Here is a 19,188-nt window from a genome sequence, read left to right as displayed (position 1 = left end):
TGATATAAACAGATGAAGTCAACCTGAAAGTGGAGTGGTTCCTGGATGAAGGTGGCAGCAGGTCTGGAGGCAGCAGAAGGATTACGTCAGCGCCTCCCCCTGGCCCAGAGTGCTGAGGAGCATGACAGAAGAGCAGCCAACATGGACAAGGTGCTAAGGGATAAGCTGTCTTCAAGGGAATGATGATACTCAATAACAGAATTAAGAGTCCTGAGCTATAAGAGACTAGAATCTAATCATATGCCTGTTTCATGTAGAAAAAAATATGACACATTTCAGAAAGATTTACATCCCTATGTTTTTTTAAAGTTTCACTATTTAAAAAGAAAACTGCTCACCTGACTCTGCTTCCCTCCAAGTAACCTGTAACTCAAGTTTTACTGCATAACAACGTATCAATATATGCAGCTGCTAAGTTGTAAACGTATAACCATGACCATGTTGATCAATCAACAAACATTTACCAAGTGTCCCCAGTATGAAGCCCTATCTGGTTAGGCACTGGAGGAGCCACAAAGTTAGAGTAAGAGAGCTCCCTGCCCTCACTAAAATCAGTTAGAACATGCCTAACTTGATCAACTTACATGCCTTTTACTTAGTACTACCCAGAAAACTATTACTTAAACAACGAAACTCATACCTTTTCCAGCATGAGCAACATTTTTCATTCCTGTACCTTCTCAAATTTTAATGATATATATATAACATTCAAAAGCAAAGAATGCAAAGAAGTCAACTTTTTTCAAGTCACCAATGCACTTTGAAAGCTGCATAAATCTTCTAAAAAGATGAAAATTCAAATCCACAATTCAATTCCACATTTACTAAGCAACACCATGCTGATATATACTGGGTTAGGCCTAGGAAGTACAAAGGAAAAAAAGATGAAACAGTTCCTGCCCCTCAAGGGGCTACCAAAAATACAACTCAGACAAGCAAATTCAAAAGAAAAAGTGGATAAAAGGAACATTGTTTATTAAGAAGATATACTCAGGAAATCCAGGAATTTAGGAGGTTAAGCCTTAGAAAACAGCAATGACATAATCATAGGAATATGCTACAGAGTTCCGGCAAAGGGGGAGTTAAAGAAATAGAAAAGATCAAAAGCCAGGCATTGAGAGATAATAACTGTCGCTCTGAAGGATGACAACTACCTGAAATTCTGCTGGAAGTCTCTCTGATAAAAGCAGAGCAATTGGCTAATTCATAATTTGCCTTAATTTCACAGAATCATAGAATTTCAAAGTAGGATGGGACCCCAAAGGCCAAATGATCCAACCCATATGTGGACTAGAATAAAATCCTTTCTAAAACATACCAGACAAGTAGCCATCCAACCCCTACCTAAAGATTTCCAGCAAAGAGGAATCCACCACTATACAAGTCAGTTCCAATATTAGGAGGTTCCTCCTCAGGAGGCCCAAAGTTTCCTCTTCCTGCAGCTTTAACCCTTGTAAATTTTACTTGTAAATAATTCCTCACAATCCAATAAAGCACCAAAAAAAAAAGAAAGAAAAAGGAAAAGAAAAAAAGAGCAACAAACAAGTGCCAAAAAAGTAAATATCAAGTCCAAACCCTAAGATTACTCAGGTAAGAAAAAGCATCAATAATTTCAAACGATCACAATGAAACAGCTAACTTCTGAATTTCCAGTTAAAGAAATATTCTTTTCTCCTTGTCGTGATCTTTTCAAGTTAACTATACAAAGAAGCCTGACTTGTTTTAATTCCACGGCACACGTGGCAAGTAAACATCCTTATTAGGTTGCTAAACATTCAGACTATTTGAAGTAGTACTCCCTCCTAACCAAAGTATTCCTAAGTCTGGAAAAAAGGAAAAGGTTATTTAATTTCATCATGATGCAATGTGGATAAAATACATTACTTTTCAGTCAGAAATAAAACAGCTGATTGAAGAGTTCTGCATAAAATTAGATAGCACACATGCCTGATTGCAAGTAATAAATATAGTAGTCCCCATATTCGTTTCTAAATCTACTGAGGGAAGAACTAGGGATGGGACAGGAAAAGAAGGTAAACAGTTCTGCTCTGCACCACTGAAACCAGAGTAGAACCAATATTCAGTTTGTTTGTTTTTTGTAAAGTCTGCACCAAAAGCAACTGAAAGTCAAAAAATTTATTCTATATGAAAGCTAGTAAATAAAAATTGAGTTATCAAAAAATGTAAAACCTATTTAGTTTTTAATAACATTTTGAAATGTTTATACTCATGCTACATGCAGTAGCTACTGTATTTCCTGTTTACAAGAACTTAAGGCACTTTAACAGTAAAACTCAATTACAGACTAGGGCAGCTGGGCAGTTCAGTGCATAGAGTGCCGGACCTAGAGTCAGGAAGAGTTGAGCTCAAATCCTGCCTCAGATATTTACTAGCTGTGTGACCCAGGGCAAGTCACTTAACTCAGTTTCCTCATCCGTAAAATAAGCTGGAGAAGGAAATGGCAAACCACTCCAGTATCTTTGACAAGAAAATCCCAAATGGGGTCAATAAAAGTCAGTCACAACTGAAATGACTAAACAACAACAGTAATTAGGTGTTAACATTTAAATACAGATATTCAAACCTGTGATATTATACGAGGCTTTCTAAAATAAAATGAGAGAATTCATCTAATAGTAAGATGCTGGAACCTTCTTGCTGCTACTGAATGAACTCCAACATTTATCTATTCCCTTTTCACTGCTAGGATTACTATATTACCCTTTTGTTCACCATCATATTCACTACATAAGCCACTTATTACCAGATGTTACACACACACACACACACACACACACACACAGAGCTATTCCTACACGTGACACACATCATTCCTTTGAGAGTTATACAGCACATCATAGTATGTTTCAGCAGTGAGTAGAAACACTTAAACAGAAGGGCAACCAATACCTTCAAATCCTTAAAATTAAATATTTGAGCATGGTTTAAAGGAGAGGCTTACTCCAAATGCTTTTCGATAATTCAATAAATCTTAATATCTCTGAAATATGCATATGGTGGGGGGGGGCTTTTTTTCCCTCACACTGTAAAATATTTCCCTTCACTTCAGCCTTCATCTTCTAAATTAAAGGATTAAAGACCAAGTTTTCATGACAACACTGTGGCAAAATTTATCTCGGGTTTTGCTAAACGGGTGCAAAAGATGAAAAATGAAACCTCAATATGCTAAAACCAGGAACATAAACCACAATTTATAAAAATACACAGCCACTCCAAAAATCCTTATTGAAAAGATAACTTGCATATTAATAAAAGTTTTAAGCTTTCTTTCTGACATAATAGAACTTGAATTTCTAAGTAAAGGCTACCACGGGATGATATTATTTCTCCTGGCAAACATCTCCTCTTTTAAATATGTAACAGCCCTCCCCTACAAAAAACAGGAGGTTTTAAAAGCCTTGCATACTTTTTAAAAGGTTAATAACTTAGGTTTTAGGTATGGTAGAAATTCAGTCAATGACAATAAACAAACGTACTAAAGTTTAACACTTTATACAACTGTACAAAATGTATTTAAGTCTAATGGAAAAAAAATTTTTAACAGGCAGCCAAAAAGATAAATCATGTCCTGTGGCTGGCAGAACTAAAGTCTAGAAAAACAAAGTCAATAACTACTATGAAAAGAAATTTTGCTTCCATCATACTTACAATCCAAGTTATTTAAGTTTAAGAACTATATATTTAAGTTTAAGAACTTTACAAAGAATCTATGTATACTGAAACTTCCAAATTCCATTCTGATGTTGTAAGTCAGTATATATGAAAAACTCACTTAAAATGATGCTGCTGGAGAACAATCATCGCACCATGTTATAATCAGATTTTTACACTGGAGAGGTTTCTGGGAACATGATTGGACCCCCCAATCCTTCCAAATATATATTAGAAACTGTCAATTTTAATAATTATGCTAAGTTGAAATCTAGTATAATATGTATAGTAGAGAATCTTAAAACAGTACAAGAGAACACTGTACTAATTTTAGGTGGTTTGCTAGCTAAGACTGATATGCCTTTAATTTATTAGCTGACTATGAAAAAAAGTCAACTAAATACAATCATTTCATAAAATAAGTAAATATAATTAATCATGATATACAATGTCTTAATCATTAGAACTATGAGCTTCTAAACCAATTAGGACAGGTCACACAAATGACCAAATCTAATTTATAAATCTTTTATTTGATCCTCGTAATAACCCTGTAAAACAGAGGCTATTATTATCCCTATTTAAAGATGAAGAAACAGAACCTCAGAGAGGTTAAGTGTCTTGCCTAGGGGTACACAGCTAATAAGTGAGAGAGGATTTGAACAGAACCTTCCTGATTAGGACGCTATGGATAGAATCATGGCTTCAAAGACAGAAAGATTTAAATTCAAATCTCACATCAGATTAGTTATATGACCCCAGGATAAGTCACTTAGCTCTTCAGTATTCCAAGCTATTAGGAGTATATAAACTGCAAGTTGGCAATGTGCAAAGGCAGAACCAATTTCCCCACCTAGGTCCCCACTCCAGTGAAATCTAATATCCTGGCCCCCTTTTCTTTTCATCCCTTTCCATCCCCTCAAATCTCTTAGACAAACAGAATAAAATCAATGAAACAACCTAATAGTGATGTTGCTTATTTAAACATTTCCAATAAAAATTTAAATTATGGAAATTCTTTCTACGTAGTAAAGTAGACCAATAAGATATTTCATAGTATAACTATAGCATCACAGGAAAAATATTCCACACCTTCAATCTTTAAACTTACAGTGAAGGTTATTTAATATCTGCATTGGATTTAAAAAGACAAAGATACATCTATCATTACCGTGAACTGTTCTCATGTAATTAACTATGGAAGTGATTACCAAGTATGGTCCTTACTGGTTAAATATAGCATTGTACTTATCCACCTTTTTCAAATTAATTTGTAATATATAGTTTATTCTAATTTAGACAGAAGTCAAAGACAGTACTGAGGAATACACCACCATGATCAAGAACGATTTTTGTTTATTAATATAACAATTAAATGTGCTGACTACGGCCGCAAAAATAAAACTGGGAGGGAAAAATAAGGTCCTAACAAAAATAGCCAGAAAACTAATCCTGTAATGAGGTTCAATGGTTGCTATTAAAGCAAGGGTTCTTAATCTGGAGTTCAGGAACATTTACCTATTTTGGTTACTGTATTTCTATATAATTGATTTCCTTTGTAATCCTAGGCATTTTGTTTCACACATTTAAAAACATTATTCAGACATCCGTGACACCAAAAAAGGTAAAGTATCCCTCTAGACTGGGTCCTCTTAACAAAAAATAGCTAAATATTACTTCGCTCTATAGGACAAACTGTTAACCATATTCAAAACTGGTACTCAGACATATGTCGTAGTAAAGTCTTGACCTAAGCACAGACATAAAAAATTTGCCAAAGCACATCACATTTCATAGTATTTCTCAATCTAGCAAAAAATAAAAATAAATTAAATGAAGCAAATAAAACATCTCCCTCCAAATCATTGTGGATTTTGGGGGGCACTGGGGAGGGGAAATGAATGACCATTCTAGCTTGTTTGAACCGTAATTAGTTGCTGAAATGTTCTGAAGTTATATCAGTAAACTGGCTAAGCAGAGGTGTGACAAAACTAGAACACACAGAATAGTGTCTAGTAGAGTTAGAAGAAGCTTTAAATATTACCTAGTCCAATGCCCTCATTTTACAGATGAGGAAATTGGGGCTTGAAGATGTTAATTTATCCAACCTCACACATGGAGTAAGGAACAAAGACAGGTTTCAAACCCAAGCCTAATTGGAAATCTAGTGCTACACTCTTTGTCAACATAGGTAATTAGCCACAGATTGCCTATGATGAATATAGGGGGAAATTAAAGATGGATGGACTCAAGAAATTACTTTAAAGCTGTTCATTGTTAAATACCCTTCTTCCTTGCCCAACCAAATTAAATTGTTTATTATCACACAGCAAAACATATTTACTGAGCATCAAATGTATATCCTCAGAGAGTTTATGATATGGGGAGAAAGACAGGGAAAACATCAAAATACACTTAAATATACAGTCACAAAACTTATGTACATAAGCACATTCAAACAGATACACAATCATATTTTGGTTAATGTTTAGATAACAAAGGACCAAGAGAAACAATTAAGAAGTCTTCAAATCTAAACAAACCTAAATCAACTCTCTGGTGGGGCAGTATGGCATCAAGCCAAATTCTTTTCCCAAAAGCACATATATGTATTCTAAAGATGATAACTGTAAAAGCAAATTAAGTCCTTCACAATGCGAAGGAAAATATTTAGTTGAAGAATTCTCAAGGATAAATCTGGATAAGAGAGCACACGATCTCTCTCCATTTATATTAATGTTGACTTTTTTCAATCTCAAGATTTTTATAAGTTAATGCAAGCAGTTGTCACTGAAAAAAGCAAATACATTTATAAAGATAATAAAATGTCCCAGGCTCCACTAATGATGATAATTTAGACAGGGGCTGGTCTAAAGTTTGATTAAATTAAATTACATTGGTTATCTATGGAGAAAGGCAGGCGATTTTTTTAAAGTAACTACATTTTAAGCACCTTAGAAATATAATTTAGACAAAGTTCAATATACAATTAGCTACAAATTATTCTTTCCTAGTCAAAAAAGATACTCTAAACTAGGGACGGAGAAAGAGACTCTAAACCATTTGGCCTTCTCGGTCCCTGGGTGCGGTCCAGGTTTTACAAAATAAATCCTTTTATTAAGTGGATTTGTTCTGTGAAGTTTGGATGCAGTCAAAGGGCCCCACTTGAGGACCTAGAGGGCCACATGTGGCCTCAAACCCACAGGTTCCCCACTCCTGTTAAACATTTCTAAGGAACACTTTACTTTGTTAATTATTTTAAGTTATTCTGTTTACATGAAAATAATAAAATTTCATTTCTTTAAATTTTTTTATACGTCAGCCTTATCACTAACTTTGAACAGTTTTCCTCCCAAATAGCTCATATTTACAAGATATACGAAAAGAAGTATTTCACTTACCATATAATTACCATAAGCATGATCAAACATTTCCAGCACTTGATTCCTATTTAAAAAAGCACAAAATGGAGGGGAATAGTAAGTAACCAGTTTAATATGTATTTTATATTAAAAAAAATCTCTTTTAGAAAGTTACTTGAAATTATACTGCTACCCAATAAGCAAACAAAATAGAAGCTTAATTTAGCTATAGAGGAAATAAAGACAGCCCAAAATAAGACAGATGTTATTTTGTTACGATCAAATCACCACACAGTTCAGTAAAATCTTTATTGTTTGGGGAATTATATTTTATAAAATCACAGAATTTTGGTGCCCAAAGGAGAAAAAGCAATTATCTAGCCCAGTTTTTCCAAATGTAAGTTGTGCCAAACTCCGATGTTCCATACAAGATGGGTAGAGGATCGAGAAGAAAATGTTGATCATACTGACATAAAATTATGCGTATATGTTTAAAATATATTTTCTTGGATTTCTGCCCCTTTTTTGTTAATTTTCCTATCCTCCCACTCATCCCAAGGGTATTCCATTTTCCCAGATAAGCATTTATGGATTCTGTCAATTACTTCAAAAGCCTAAGTATTCTGTGGTTCAATTAGTTTGGGAAATGATGCTCTAACCTAAACCTCATTTTCTACAGAAAAGGAAACCATGACCCAAAAGGAAGGCTTGTTCAATGTCACAAAAACTCCAGATATTCTGATTCTTAGTCTGCTGTCTTCCTAATGGATCATTCCATCTCTCATTTCTGAAAATGTTCTTATGTTAGTAAAAACTTAAAGGAATTATGCTACTTATCTGTTACCCAGGAAGGAAAAAATACCAGTACAAGAAAAGGTACTATTTAGTACTATTTACTTTTTCAGTTGAAGAGCAGAGAGGAAAAAAAATGCACTTAAAAAATTACAGGGGTGGGGCAGCTAGGTGGTGCAGTGGATAGAGCAACGACCCTGAAGTCAGGAAGACTTGAGTTCAAATCCAGCCTCAGACACATAACATGCACTAGCTGTGTGACTCTAGACAAGTCACTTAACCTCAACTGCCTTGCCAAAAAAAAATTTATTGCTTAGTTCCAACTCTCCAACAAAAATATAAGTAAATTTAAAAGAATACAAGAGTATGTTACTATTAACACTCTAGCTTCTCTCCAATATTAATGAAATTTTCTAATACCTAAAGATGCAAGTGTATGTGTATATCTCACCACATTTTCAAGCAATATGGTCTACTCCTTCCAAACAGCTGTTGGATCAAGTGAGGAATATTATTTTCACCTTTAAAATAAAATCCAAGTATTGAAGGGATTTGTGTTTTGTCAAAAAAAATTAGTACAGTAAGTTAGTGGAAGAATAAAGACCACCAAAATTTCTGTATTTTACTTACCCCATTACTATAGGCATCTGTCTTCCTGCTATCATTTACACCTGATGTATGTATATATGTATGTATGATGTATGTATATAAAATATACATACATACATAAAACATTTTATATAACTTCTTATCAATGACATGATATTTAATCACATTAAACAATCACTTTCTCTCCTGTCAGTCTCTTCTAAACCTTCACTGATCTGGCCTCTAACCCCATCATTTAACTGAAACTGTCCTCTCCAATATTAATAATAATCCTTTAATTGCTACATTTAATGGCCGTTTCTCAATCCTCATCCTGACACTTCTGGTCACCTTTTCCTCCTGGATACTCTCTCCAAAGTTTTCATAGCATCGTTCTCTCTGGGTTCTCTTTATACCCATCTAACCATTTCTTCTTGATCCCCTTTGAAGTTTCTTCGCCCGTGTCCCAGTCACTAATTATAAGTGTCCCACAAAGCTCTGTTCTATACCTATCCTTTTTTTCCCTCCATACTATCCAGACTGGTGATCTCATGATCAACATAAATTCAGCTATCAACATAAATTCAGCTATCATCTTTATGCAGATGATTCCCAGATCTTCATATATTCAGCCCTATCTCTTCTGAGTTCTAGGCCCACATCCCCAATTGCCCCTTGGACTCCTCAAATGGGATGTTCTGAAAGCCTCTCAAACTCAGCATCTCCAATACAGAAAACATTATCTTTTCCCCTAAACCCCTGCCTCTTTTCAATTTCCCTATTACTGTTGAGGGCACCACCATACTATCCTTCTAGTCACACAGGCTCACAACACTCCTCACTCTGTCAACATATCTAATCTGTAGTCATACCTTCTCCTTCTACCTTCACAACATTTTTTCTATGTCTTTTCTCCACTCACACAACTACCAAGCCTTTTCATTACTTCTTGTTTAGTCTACTGCAACAGCCTTCTAACTGGTCTCCTTGCCCTACAAGTCTCTCCTCACTTCAATCCATCCTTCACTTAAGTTGTCATGTTATTTTTTAAACCTAGATGTAACCATGTGCACCCCACTGCCTCCCACAAGGAGCTCCAATGATTCCCTATTAAGTCTCTAGGGTGAAATAGATAATCCTTTGTTTGACATTTAAAGCTCTTCATAGCTTGGCCCTTCACTCTCATCCACAAATTTTACATTCCAGCAACACTAGCCTAATTGCAATTCCTCAAACAAAATACTCTTTCTCCCTGTCTGGCCCCAGCCACCCCTCAAGCCTGGAATGCTCTTTCCCTTCAGTTGGGTCTTTTATCTTCCCTGGCTTCAAGAATCAGCTCAAATCTCACCTATTTCAAGAGGCTATTCCCAGTCCTCTCAGATGTTAAATGCCTTACTCTCTTAGAATGCCTTCTACCTACTCCGTACAGACTCTGTTATCTATCCAGTTGCTTACATGATGTTCTCCCCCATTAGAATGTAAGTATGTTGAGGGCAGGTCCTACCTTTTTTGCCTTTCTCTGTAACACAGGGCCAGAAACATTAATCACTTAACTCTTGTGGCCTAGACTTATCCCTAGAAAACATTTCTAGTTAAAATAACCACCTTCAAAGGTATGCAGAATAGCTAATGGAAAGGTCCAGATAGATTTTTTTTTCTTTACATTGAACTGACATCAAATTGAGTTACCATTTCAGATGCTTAGCTGTTGGTAATGATAAAGTTGGCAGACCAAAAAATTCTGATTTTCAGATTAGGCTATAATAACCAACGTAATCATTTTTGATCTGTAAGCTGAACAAACTTAATCCTGAGTTCACTAAAAGTTAAATAAAGGAAACAACTAATATTCACCAAGTATTCCCTACTACAAAAAAAAAAACCTAACACTTTGAGATCATTCATAAGCTCTGTGTTATAGTTTATTAGGTAAAAAATGGATATACTTTTAAAATTAAGTATTTTAGGTATCCTTTTTATTATACTGTTGACCTAGGATCACTCACCTTACAAGAACCTTAGATGATATATTCCTTATAATCACTGACACCAAGAAAGGAATACAGAAATTTCCTTTTCTCAACACAATCAACAAAAAAATTGTTAAAAATTTGTCAATAAATACAACTTCCAGCAATTGGTAATAGGTAGTATTTAATAAACTCAAGTTTCTCCCTGAAACAAAAGATCCATCTTTTTAATAATAACATTATATCACATCCTCTAAAGAATTCAAGTTAAAGGTCACCCAAAATGCAATGGAAAGATGGCGACCATGAGTAAACCGAAAAACATTACCAAGGAAGAAATGTGCAGGAGGAGCAACATAAAGGATTTCATGAGACTAATGAACAGATAAGTTGGGCCAGTCACACATCAGAGTGAGGGGTGTGAATGGATAACCTAATGGATAACCACAAAACATCAAGAATTCTAGAGAAAGTCCCCATCTTCCCTGTGGAGCATTTACAGGAAAATATGGACAAGAGTCACACTGGATATAAAAGTGGTTTGGCTGCTAGCTTTGCGGGGAGGAGGGGGTTTGGGGTATAGAGGCAGCTGGGAGGGTAGAAGAGACACTAGGAGACCCCAGATCCATGGAAGTATCAAGACTCATAACACAGTCAAAGAATTTTACAACTGGCAAGGACCTTTCTACTTTTAGAATCTAAGCTCAAGGGAAGTTCAGTGATTCTATAGGATCATATTATTATACATTTACAGGTGAAAGGTCATCTAGTCCAATCCCCTCATTTTACAGATAAGGAGAAAGGTACCCAGGAGTTAAGTGACTTGAAAGGCCAGAAAGCATCAAGTGACAGAGGTTAAGATTTGATACCAGGTCTTCTGACTCCAGAAACAGCTTTTTCCACAGTATAATGGTACCTTCCAAGGTCATACAGCTAATCGTTAGCAAAGCCAGGGCTAGAACCCAGGTGCCCGATCTTGTATTTCAGTGTTTCTCCCCCTCCCCCCACCCCATGTATGTAAATGTAAATTCTCCTATATTCTAAAAATCATTTTTATAAATAAACTTTCTCTGTTGGTATATCATTTGCCAAATTCACTACACAGATAGAGCAGATTTATGCTTCCATTAATGTCAATGAAAACATGACATTTACACCGGTGTGTTCCAAGGAGTCTACATATGAAGAGGTGAATAATTGTATTTAACACAAATCTATGATCTGTAGTAACTTTTCGAAGTAATGTTCATGATCATTCATATCATCTGCACTTATGAACATTTTTCTCTTTAAACATCTCCTAGTTCATGCAGTATTACTGGTATTTAAAGAAACAAAGAAAGTAAACCTCAAGGACAGTTCATTTTCCTGAAAATCCCCAAAGGAGCAGTTGTGCAATCATATATTTGTATGCTACCTAAGACAAGGCAGTCTGAATTAATAGCACAACACTAAAACTGATGTAACTTGGATTTCTTAAGGAATTACAAAACGAGGTGAAACAACAAAAACGTTAACTATTATAACAGTGACAAGCCCTTCTGGTTTGAACGATTACACACTTGCACGTTATTTAAATCATCAGACCAAAAAGAAAGGGAAAAAAGAAAGAAGCCTTACTCTGAAAGTAAAGTCTTCCTTTCCTAAAGCATTAAAAGTGACCCAATAAACTTTTTCTAACTTTTAATATGTCTGGATGTAAGACGGGGGATAAAGAATCTCTATACTCTAAAAAAACTATAGGGTCTTCCGGCTTCTAAACTGCCCATCACCTACATGTACAGAAAAGTGCGTTCAGCTGCTACAGGTTATAGGGGAACATTTCTGCCAAAGCTGATGACTGGGGCGGAAGGGAATGGGGGGTGGGGGTAACAAGTTGCTTGCAGGCGAAGGGTTTCCAGGAAGGTTACTGCGTTCCGAGGATTTATTTCAGATTTCCCGATTTCGCTGCTAACACCAATAACTAGCTGGCCTGAGGACCCGGGCAGCAAGGCTCGTCTACGGCACTGTACCTTAACAGGTGCGAACAGGATTTCCCTCCCTGGAGATGGGCTGCGTTTCGCACCTTAAGAGCTTCTACCCGGAAGGGCACTAGTTCGCAGGCAAACGCGCTGACTCCAAGGCGGGGACAAGCGTCCCCGCTACCCCGCGGGGTCCCGCCGGAGACCCCGCACTGCTTCCCCGTCCCGGGGAGCCCCCCTCCCCCGCGCTGTTCTCCCAAGGTCCCAGCTGCCGCCCGACCCATCGCCGCCTCCCTCCATTCCCCCACCCGCCAGCGGGCACAGGCGACGCCCCGGGACCACCGGCAGCCGCGACCTCCGCGGGGTCCCAGAGGCTCCGGACGACAAGCGTTCGCGGCCCCCCAGGGCGGAGCCTTACCCGAGCCTCTGCTTCTCCTCCTTACTCATGGGTGCGGCCCCGGCCGCCAGCACGGAGGCGGAGGAGACCAGGCACAGGGCGGCCGTGGCCACCAGGCTCCATCCCGCCCGCCAGGCGGCAGAGGACCCGCAGCCCGGACCGCCGCCTTCGCCGCCGCAGCCGGCTCCGCTCATGGCCCGGCCGGCCGGTCCCGCGCACGCGCAGCAGCTACACCCGGCCGGAGGGACACATCGCCAGGCGGGGGGTTGGGGGAGGACCTGGGGGAGCCGGGCCGTGGAGTCGCCGAGAAGGGCGGATGCGGAGAGAACCGGACGCGCGCCGGACACCGAACTGTTTCCCAAAGCCAGAGGAGCCGGTCGCCCAGCGCCAGCGCCGCCGCCCTCTACTCTCAACAGCCCCAGGAACCCCTCCCCCAGCTTTCCGGTGGCGTAGTCTAGGAAACCGCCTCCCCCAACGCTACTTCCGGGCGGGGCCCCATGACGCTCAGGGTAGGGGGCCAATGGGGACTCGTCACGGACAGGGGCCGAAGGAGAGCCGGCTTCGCCAGGCGCTATAGTGAAACGTGGACAAAAGGCGGGATCGGGGAGGGGCTTCCCTCTTCCAGCCTGACTAAATCCGCAACCTAGGGGCCTGCTGTCGTGAAAATATTTGCGTGAGAACCACAAATCCCAGAATGCACTTCTTCCTTCGCCCCACCCTCTTCCTCCCCTCCCTTTATTCCCCCCTCCCTTGCCTCGGTCGGGGAACAGCCTCGCCGAGTCTCTTGCTGCGGTGGTGCGCGTTGCTCTCTGGGATATGTAGTCTGGCCGTGGGGGCACTGACAGGTCGGCCAACATCTCTTGTGTCAGTCTTGGCTCTGTCACCTACCGCGCCACGGGGCTCACTGGGATTCTGGGCGTCATTTGTTTTTTCTGTCCCCCGTGACTCTAATGAATCACCAATTCACCCAACAGATTATATGAGTATCTCTAAGTCCACTGGAGGATGCAGTAAAGTAAAAATCACGTCCTTTGCCCTGAAGGTGCTTACCATCTAGTCACATAATAAACACGTGAAATGTTTAGCAGTAGCTTAGGAATTAAATAAATGGTCAGTGCCCCGAGTACTGGTTCCAATCAATCCCTTCCCTGCAGCTTACTAGCTGTGTGATTTTGGTTTAGTTAATTTCCCTCTCTGAGCCTCAGTTTCTTCCCATTGGTCAAATGAGGGATGTGAAGTAGATTACCTCTAACGTCCCTTGTATCTCTAAATCTTTCATTCCAAGAGGAGCACATCATTAAGTAGATGATATCCAAGTTCCATTCCAGTTGTAAAATTATATGATTTTATAAATATGTATATTTTACAATTTCATATTACAATCTATGTAATATATAACATACATGTAATTTTATATTTATATTGAGAAATATATTTATATTATACAATATAAGTGTCATTATAAATAAAATTATAAATACAATATGATTTTATGTGTGTAATGTATCACACATGTGTAAATATACATGCACGCGCACGCATGCACACTCACACACACACACACACATATATGGAAAGCAGTGGCTACCGTTTAAAAGTCTTGGCCTGGCATTCAACATGTTCTACAGTTTGTCATTACCCTACCTTTTTAGCTTTTCCCTCATGCTACTTTTCTTCACCTTCTAACTCTCTCTGTCCCTCAAGAGTCTTTCTCCTAGGCTTTATTTTCTCTGACTCATTGCATATCCTGCTTTCTAATCTCTGTGCCTGTTTCATTGTTCCCATTGCCTATACTAGGATCTGCCACTTTGCCAATTTAAAATTTTTTAAATCCCACTCACATTCTACCTCCCCCCTGATACATACTATTTGCCAGTTTCACCCAATGAGAGGTATGAAGGATACCTAATGGACAACTCCACAATGTGGAGAGTGCTTGAGAAAATTCCCATCCTCCATATGGAGAATTTATAAGAAAATATGGACAAGTCACACTGGATGAGAAGGTGAGGTTTGGTTGTTACCTGGGGGGGAAGGGGGGATGATGGGAGGAACACAAGGAGATCACAGATCCATTGAAGTATCAAAACTCATAACATCATAGAATTTTACAGCTGACAGCTTTTCTATACCCTGCCATAGAACACCCTATGTGTGTCCACCTTGGCACTGAAAAGGTGAGTTTCTTCGGCAGGGTGTACTCTAGGTTTAAGGGGGAAACATTTTAGGGCTATTTTTCTTCCTATGCTATTTTATTAAACACCTTTGATTTGAATTGCATTCTGTGGCTAATGAAAGTATATATCAGTGGATGCTCCAGAGCTATAATTTAGAATGAATGGAAACCCATGGGGAAAACATCCAACCTGGGATAGGGAGTGAGTTGGAGAGTACTCCCAGGTGCCACCCCTATCTGTCTACATATAAAGCACACATCCAAAATCCTTGGGGGCTGGGACTCCCACCCCACCCCCAAATTTGGAAGATCCTTTCTTGTTGTTTAGTCACTCAATGTTGTCTGATTCTTTGTGACCCCACTTGGGGTTTTTTTGGCAGAGATACTGGAGTGGTTTGCCATTTCTCCAGCTCACTTTACAGATGAGGAAACTGAGGCAAACAGGGTTAAGTGACTTGCCCAGCTAGTAAGTGCCAGAGATCAGATCAGAACTCAGGAAAATAAGTCTTCTTGATTCCAAGCCCAGTGATCTATCTACTGCACCACTTAGCTGCCCAGTAAATTCTTAAAGAAAGCTAATTGAATTACATTGAATAACAATTATCTCCCTCTTATTTATTCTGGTGTGACTAGAATAATTGAGAGCATTACTATTGAGTGTTTAGAGACCTGCAACCCTAGATTCTCTTTGGCAAAAGTTAAAGATCAAAGAAGCCAAATAAACCAACACCTAGGAGTAGGGGCTGGCGGGGGGGGGGGGGGGGTTGGCAGAGGCTAAGGGTTTTCCAGTGAAGAGGGTAAGCTCAGATAGGTCTGCCAGCATTTTAAAAATAGAGACCAGAAAATTAGCTAGTGACTTTCAACTTCACTTATATACAATCAACTCAATTATTTGTAGCCAGTTAATCCAATTAGTGGATTAACTGTCTCCAATAGCCCAGATTCTTTACCTCCTTCCTATCCCATCTGGCTAACAATGATCCAGGCTAGCAGAACTGACCATAACAATTCAGTTTTAGGGGGGAAATGGGGAGTATTGAAGAGAGTAAAAAGCAAAGTTTTAAGTTGTGAAGAGTATTGTTTAATTTTGTTTCATGATTCAATCTTATTTTTAGAAATTATAAGATTATAAGAAATTATCTTTGATGCACATGATGGAAAAGGAGGGGTGGATTGGAATTGTCTTTTTCCTCTCATTAAATTTTTCTCTAGCCATTGGTTGGAAACACTAACCATTGTCTTTTATAAAGTTAAAAAGTCAAAGCTAGTAGGGCCTAGGCACAACATCTCTTAAGGTGGAAGCCCAGACTAATGAGGAAATGGGGAAAAAGGTAAACATGTATAGTTTGCATTTTAACCTATTAAATCTAGTAAGGGAGATTCCTAGACATGCCAGTAGATTGCTGACACCAAGAAAATTTAAAATTGTAATTAAAGCTTAAATTTTAATTAAATTGAAATTTTAATTAAATTAAAATTTTTATTTTTAAAAAATTAAACTAAGGACATCACCAAGTATGTGATATTCATGAGCTAATTAACAGAGATGTGGTGCTATAGAAAAGTGGAAATTTAAACACTAGATAGAGCATTTATTAAGCCTTTACTTTGTGAGAGGCAATGTGCTAAGTGCTGGAAATATAAATATAGGTAAGATAGTCCCTGCTTACAAGGAGCTTATATTCTAATTGAGAAAGACAATATCTGAAGAAAGGTTGAAAAGGGTTGGGGAGGAGGGAGAGAGAATATGGTACAGAGATGGTGGGAAGTGTTGTAGAGACCTAGATGGGGAAAGATAAGGCTAAAGCTGTCCTTTCAAAGCCCAGGATAGTTCCAATGACAGAGACCAATCTATGGAATAGATTTTGGAATAGACAGTTCAATTAGCATTGGGGTGAACATGAACACAGACATAAGAATCATTTATAAAATGTTCAATAAACAGGTTTAAAGTTTGGTAGCACAGTCATTCAGTTCAGTGAATAGGGCACTAAGGTCAGGCTTAGAGGATGTAGCCCTTCAAAGCCTAGGTGAGGAGGAAGGGAAAGTATTAAATGTTTGCTTTCTGCCAGGCACTGGGCTAAGCGCTTTACAAATATCTCATTTGGTCCCCGAAACAATCCTGGAAGGTAGGTGCTATGATTAGCTCTATTTTACAGATGATGACACTGAGGCAAACGGTGATTCGTCCAAGATTATATAGTCAATAAGTGTCTGAGACTGGTTTTGAACTTAAGTCTTTCCAAGTCCAATCCCACCACTCTATCACTTAATATGAAGCTGCCTTAGAAGCCAAATTGCAGATTCAGAAGAGACTGAGAGGGAAGTAGGGGCAGATAGTTAGATGGCTTTTTTAAGGAGGTTAGTCACAGGGAGAGGAGAGTTAAAATACCCTAGTTATAATATCCCCTACCAGGATGGTAGTGTTGAGTGAGGGTCTTTTTTTTTTTAAACAATTGGGGAGACATTGGTAAGTTTGTAGGAAGTATAGAAAGGGTCCATAAGTAGGAGAAATTGAAGATAAGATAGAATAGGGATGCCCATGATGTTAATCTGATGGAGAGGTTGGAAAGGTGTAGGTTTACCTTTGAAATGGAAAAAGGCCCCTTCTTTCAAGACCAAACTAAAGTAGGGGAGAGTGGAGAAAGATGTTTGAATGAGATGAGATGAGCAGGAACTGTTGGTGAATTGGCTTAATTATTTGAGACCGGTTGCTTGCCTGGAATGAAGTGGAGGAAGGAGGGAAGGTGGGGCCAGAGAAGGCTTAAAAAGAGATGAAATTTGAAATAGCCACTGCGGGAAGTGGGATAGTAACTTGATTAGGGAGGAATAGAGTATTTGCCTTCTTATAGCAAGGGCTTAGTTGAAATAAGATCATGTAAATTTGCAGCAGACCCAATAAATGCAGTTTCTATAGCTCTAGTCAGCAGTACCTGAATAGGAACAAAGGGTGTCTTTGGCAAGAGTAATCCGGCGCAACTGGACAAGGAGGCGAGTGATTTGAAAGGAGAGGATAGTGTCGTTTACTCAAGAAAGGGAAGGGAAGAGAACTTAGCCAGTGCAGAGTGAATGGCTTGTAAAAGGACGAAGGGCTGCTGGGAATGGAGGGCATGATGAGGACTAAGAATAGGGTTAGGAAGTCATAAGACATAGGGAAAGATGGATTGTGAAAAGATTATGATCATGTAAAGGAAGTCTTTGTTTCTCTTCACATTATTATTGTGGTCATCAAATAAATTGCAGAACACTTGTTCCTGGTGTTCATGGCCAATATATGCCATCTTTACTGTCTTTTATTTTTTTTTCATTGATCCTTGTGTTTTTATGATCTTACCCATTTGGTTCATCTGCTTGTGCACTAGAACTTTTATCCAGGCTTTCTCTCATCAACCTTTGGTCTTTTAGCTTCATTCCTACATTCCCTATCACTAGCCTCTGGATTTTCCTCACCCTTAGGCTCCTCTTTCTTCCACTGCTGCACAGACCCCCAAGGCTAGAGCCTTGGGAGGATAGATACTATTCTCAGCATTCTAAAATTATGGGTTATGGGAGTTGGCCAGTATGGCCCAATTGCTGCCTTGAGTAAATTCTACAAAGAAAAAGACTTAATTGTATTTCCCAGGCCCTCGGAGTGCAGGCTTCTGCCTGTCTCTCCCTCCCCACCTCATCTCTTCAGTCATTATGTCTTTTGTTCCTATGGAAGGACAGAATCAATGCCTGCCATCTCTTTTTGTGGAGTCACAGGAGTTTTAAACTGAATCACTGCCATGGAATGAACAAGCAGAGATCCTGCAGCTAGACCATAATCACAAGGCTGTGTTTGTTTGTCCTCAGTGTGTGACGTGGAAGTGCTGAGCAAGAGGAGGAAGTATTGTCTGATGCTATAGCATAAGGTCTTAGACATGTTTAGGGGTTCTGTCTTCTTAGTTTGTGGAGTCAGCTGTAATTACTTTATAATTGAGACACGGTTTCTTTTCTGAAATTTTCAGACTTCTGCAGTTTGGAAATTAAAAAAAAAACCAGCTCCCATCTTGCTGGTCATGTCTTTAAAAGTCCAGCTTTTTACATCAATTTTCTTCCAACAGTCTTATATGACTGAAGGGCATAGAATAACACAGTCTCCATAGAACTGATACTGAAGATAACCTGAAGGAAAATGGAGAGGTATATCATGGGTGTCAGCAGGCTGAAACACATTACAAGAGGAATTACACAGGAATTTATATAGGTATAAAATAGCTTATCAAAGAAATGAGTGATGGGGGGGCAA

General features: G+C 38.8%; 1 protein-coding gene across 3 annotated transcripts in view; it reads right to left on the bottom strand.

Annotated features, from left to right (window-relative positions):
- The window catches only part of EDEM3 (ER degradation enhancing alpha-mannosidase like protein 3), a 61,935-nt gene extending 48,751 nt beyond the window's left edge, over positions 1-13,184 (bottom strand). For 2 of the 3 annotated variants that reach the window (XM_020984398.2, XM_020984399.2), the window contains exons 1-2: positions 12,764-13,182; positions 7,074-7,119 (exon numbers count right to left, since the gene is read on the bottom strand). In XM_020984398.2, coding sequence (XP_020840057.1) covers positions 7,074-7,119; positions 12,764-12,936 — 219 coding nt within the window. In that variant the 5' untranslated portion in view covers positions 12,937-13,182. Of the gene's footprint in view, positions 1-7,073; positions 7,120-12,763 lie in introns of all 3 variants that reach the window. The other variant, XM_078156453.1, reaches the window with a different exon arrangement.
- Positions 13,185-19,188: the final 6,004 nt, after the last annotated feature.

Source organism: Phascolarctos cinereus, unplaced genomic scaffold, assembly GCF_003287225.1.
Source record: "Phascolarctos cinereus isolate Bilbo 61053 unplaced genomic scaffold, phaCin_HiC Scaffold_5;HRSCAF=322, whole genome shotgun sequence".
Lineage (NCBI taxonomy): Eukaryota > Metazoa > Chordata > Mammalia > Diprotodontia > Phascolarctidae > Phascolarctos > Phascolarctos cinereus.
This window is presented reverse-complemented; position numbering and strand designations above follow the sequence as displayed.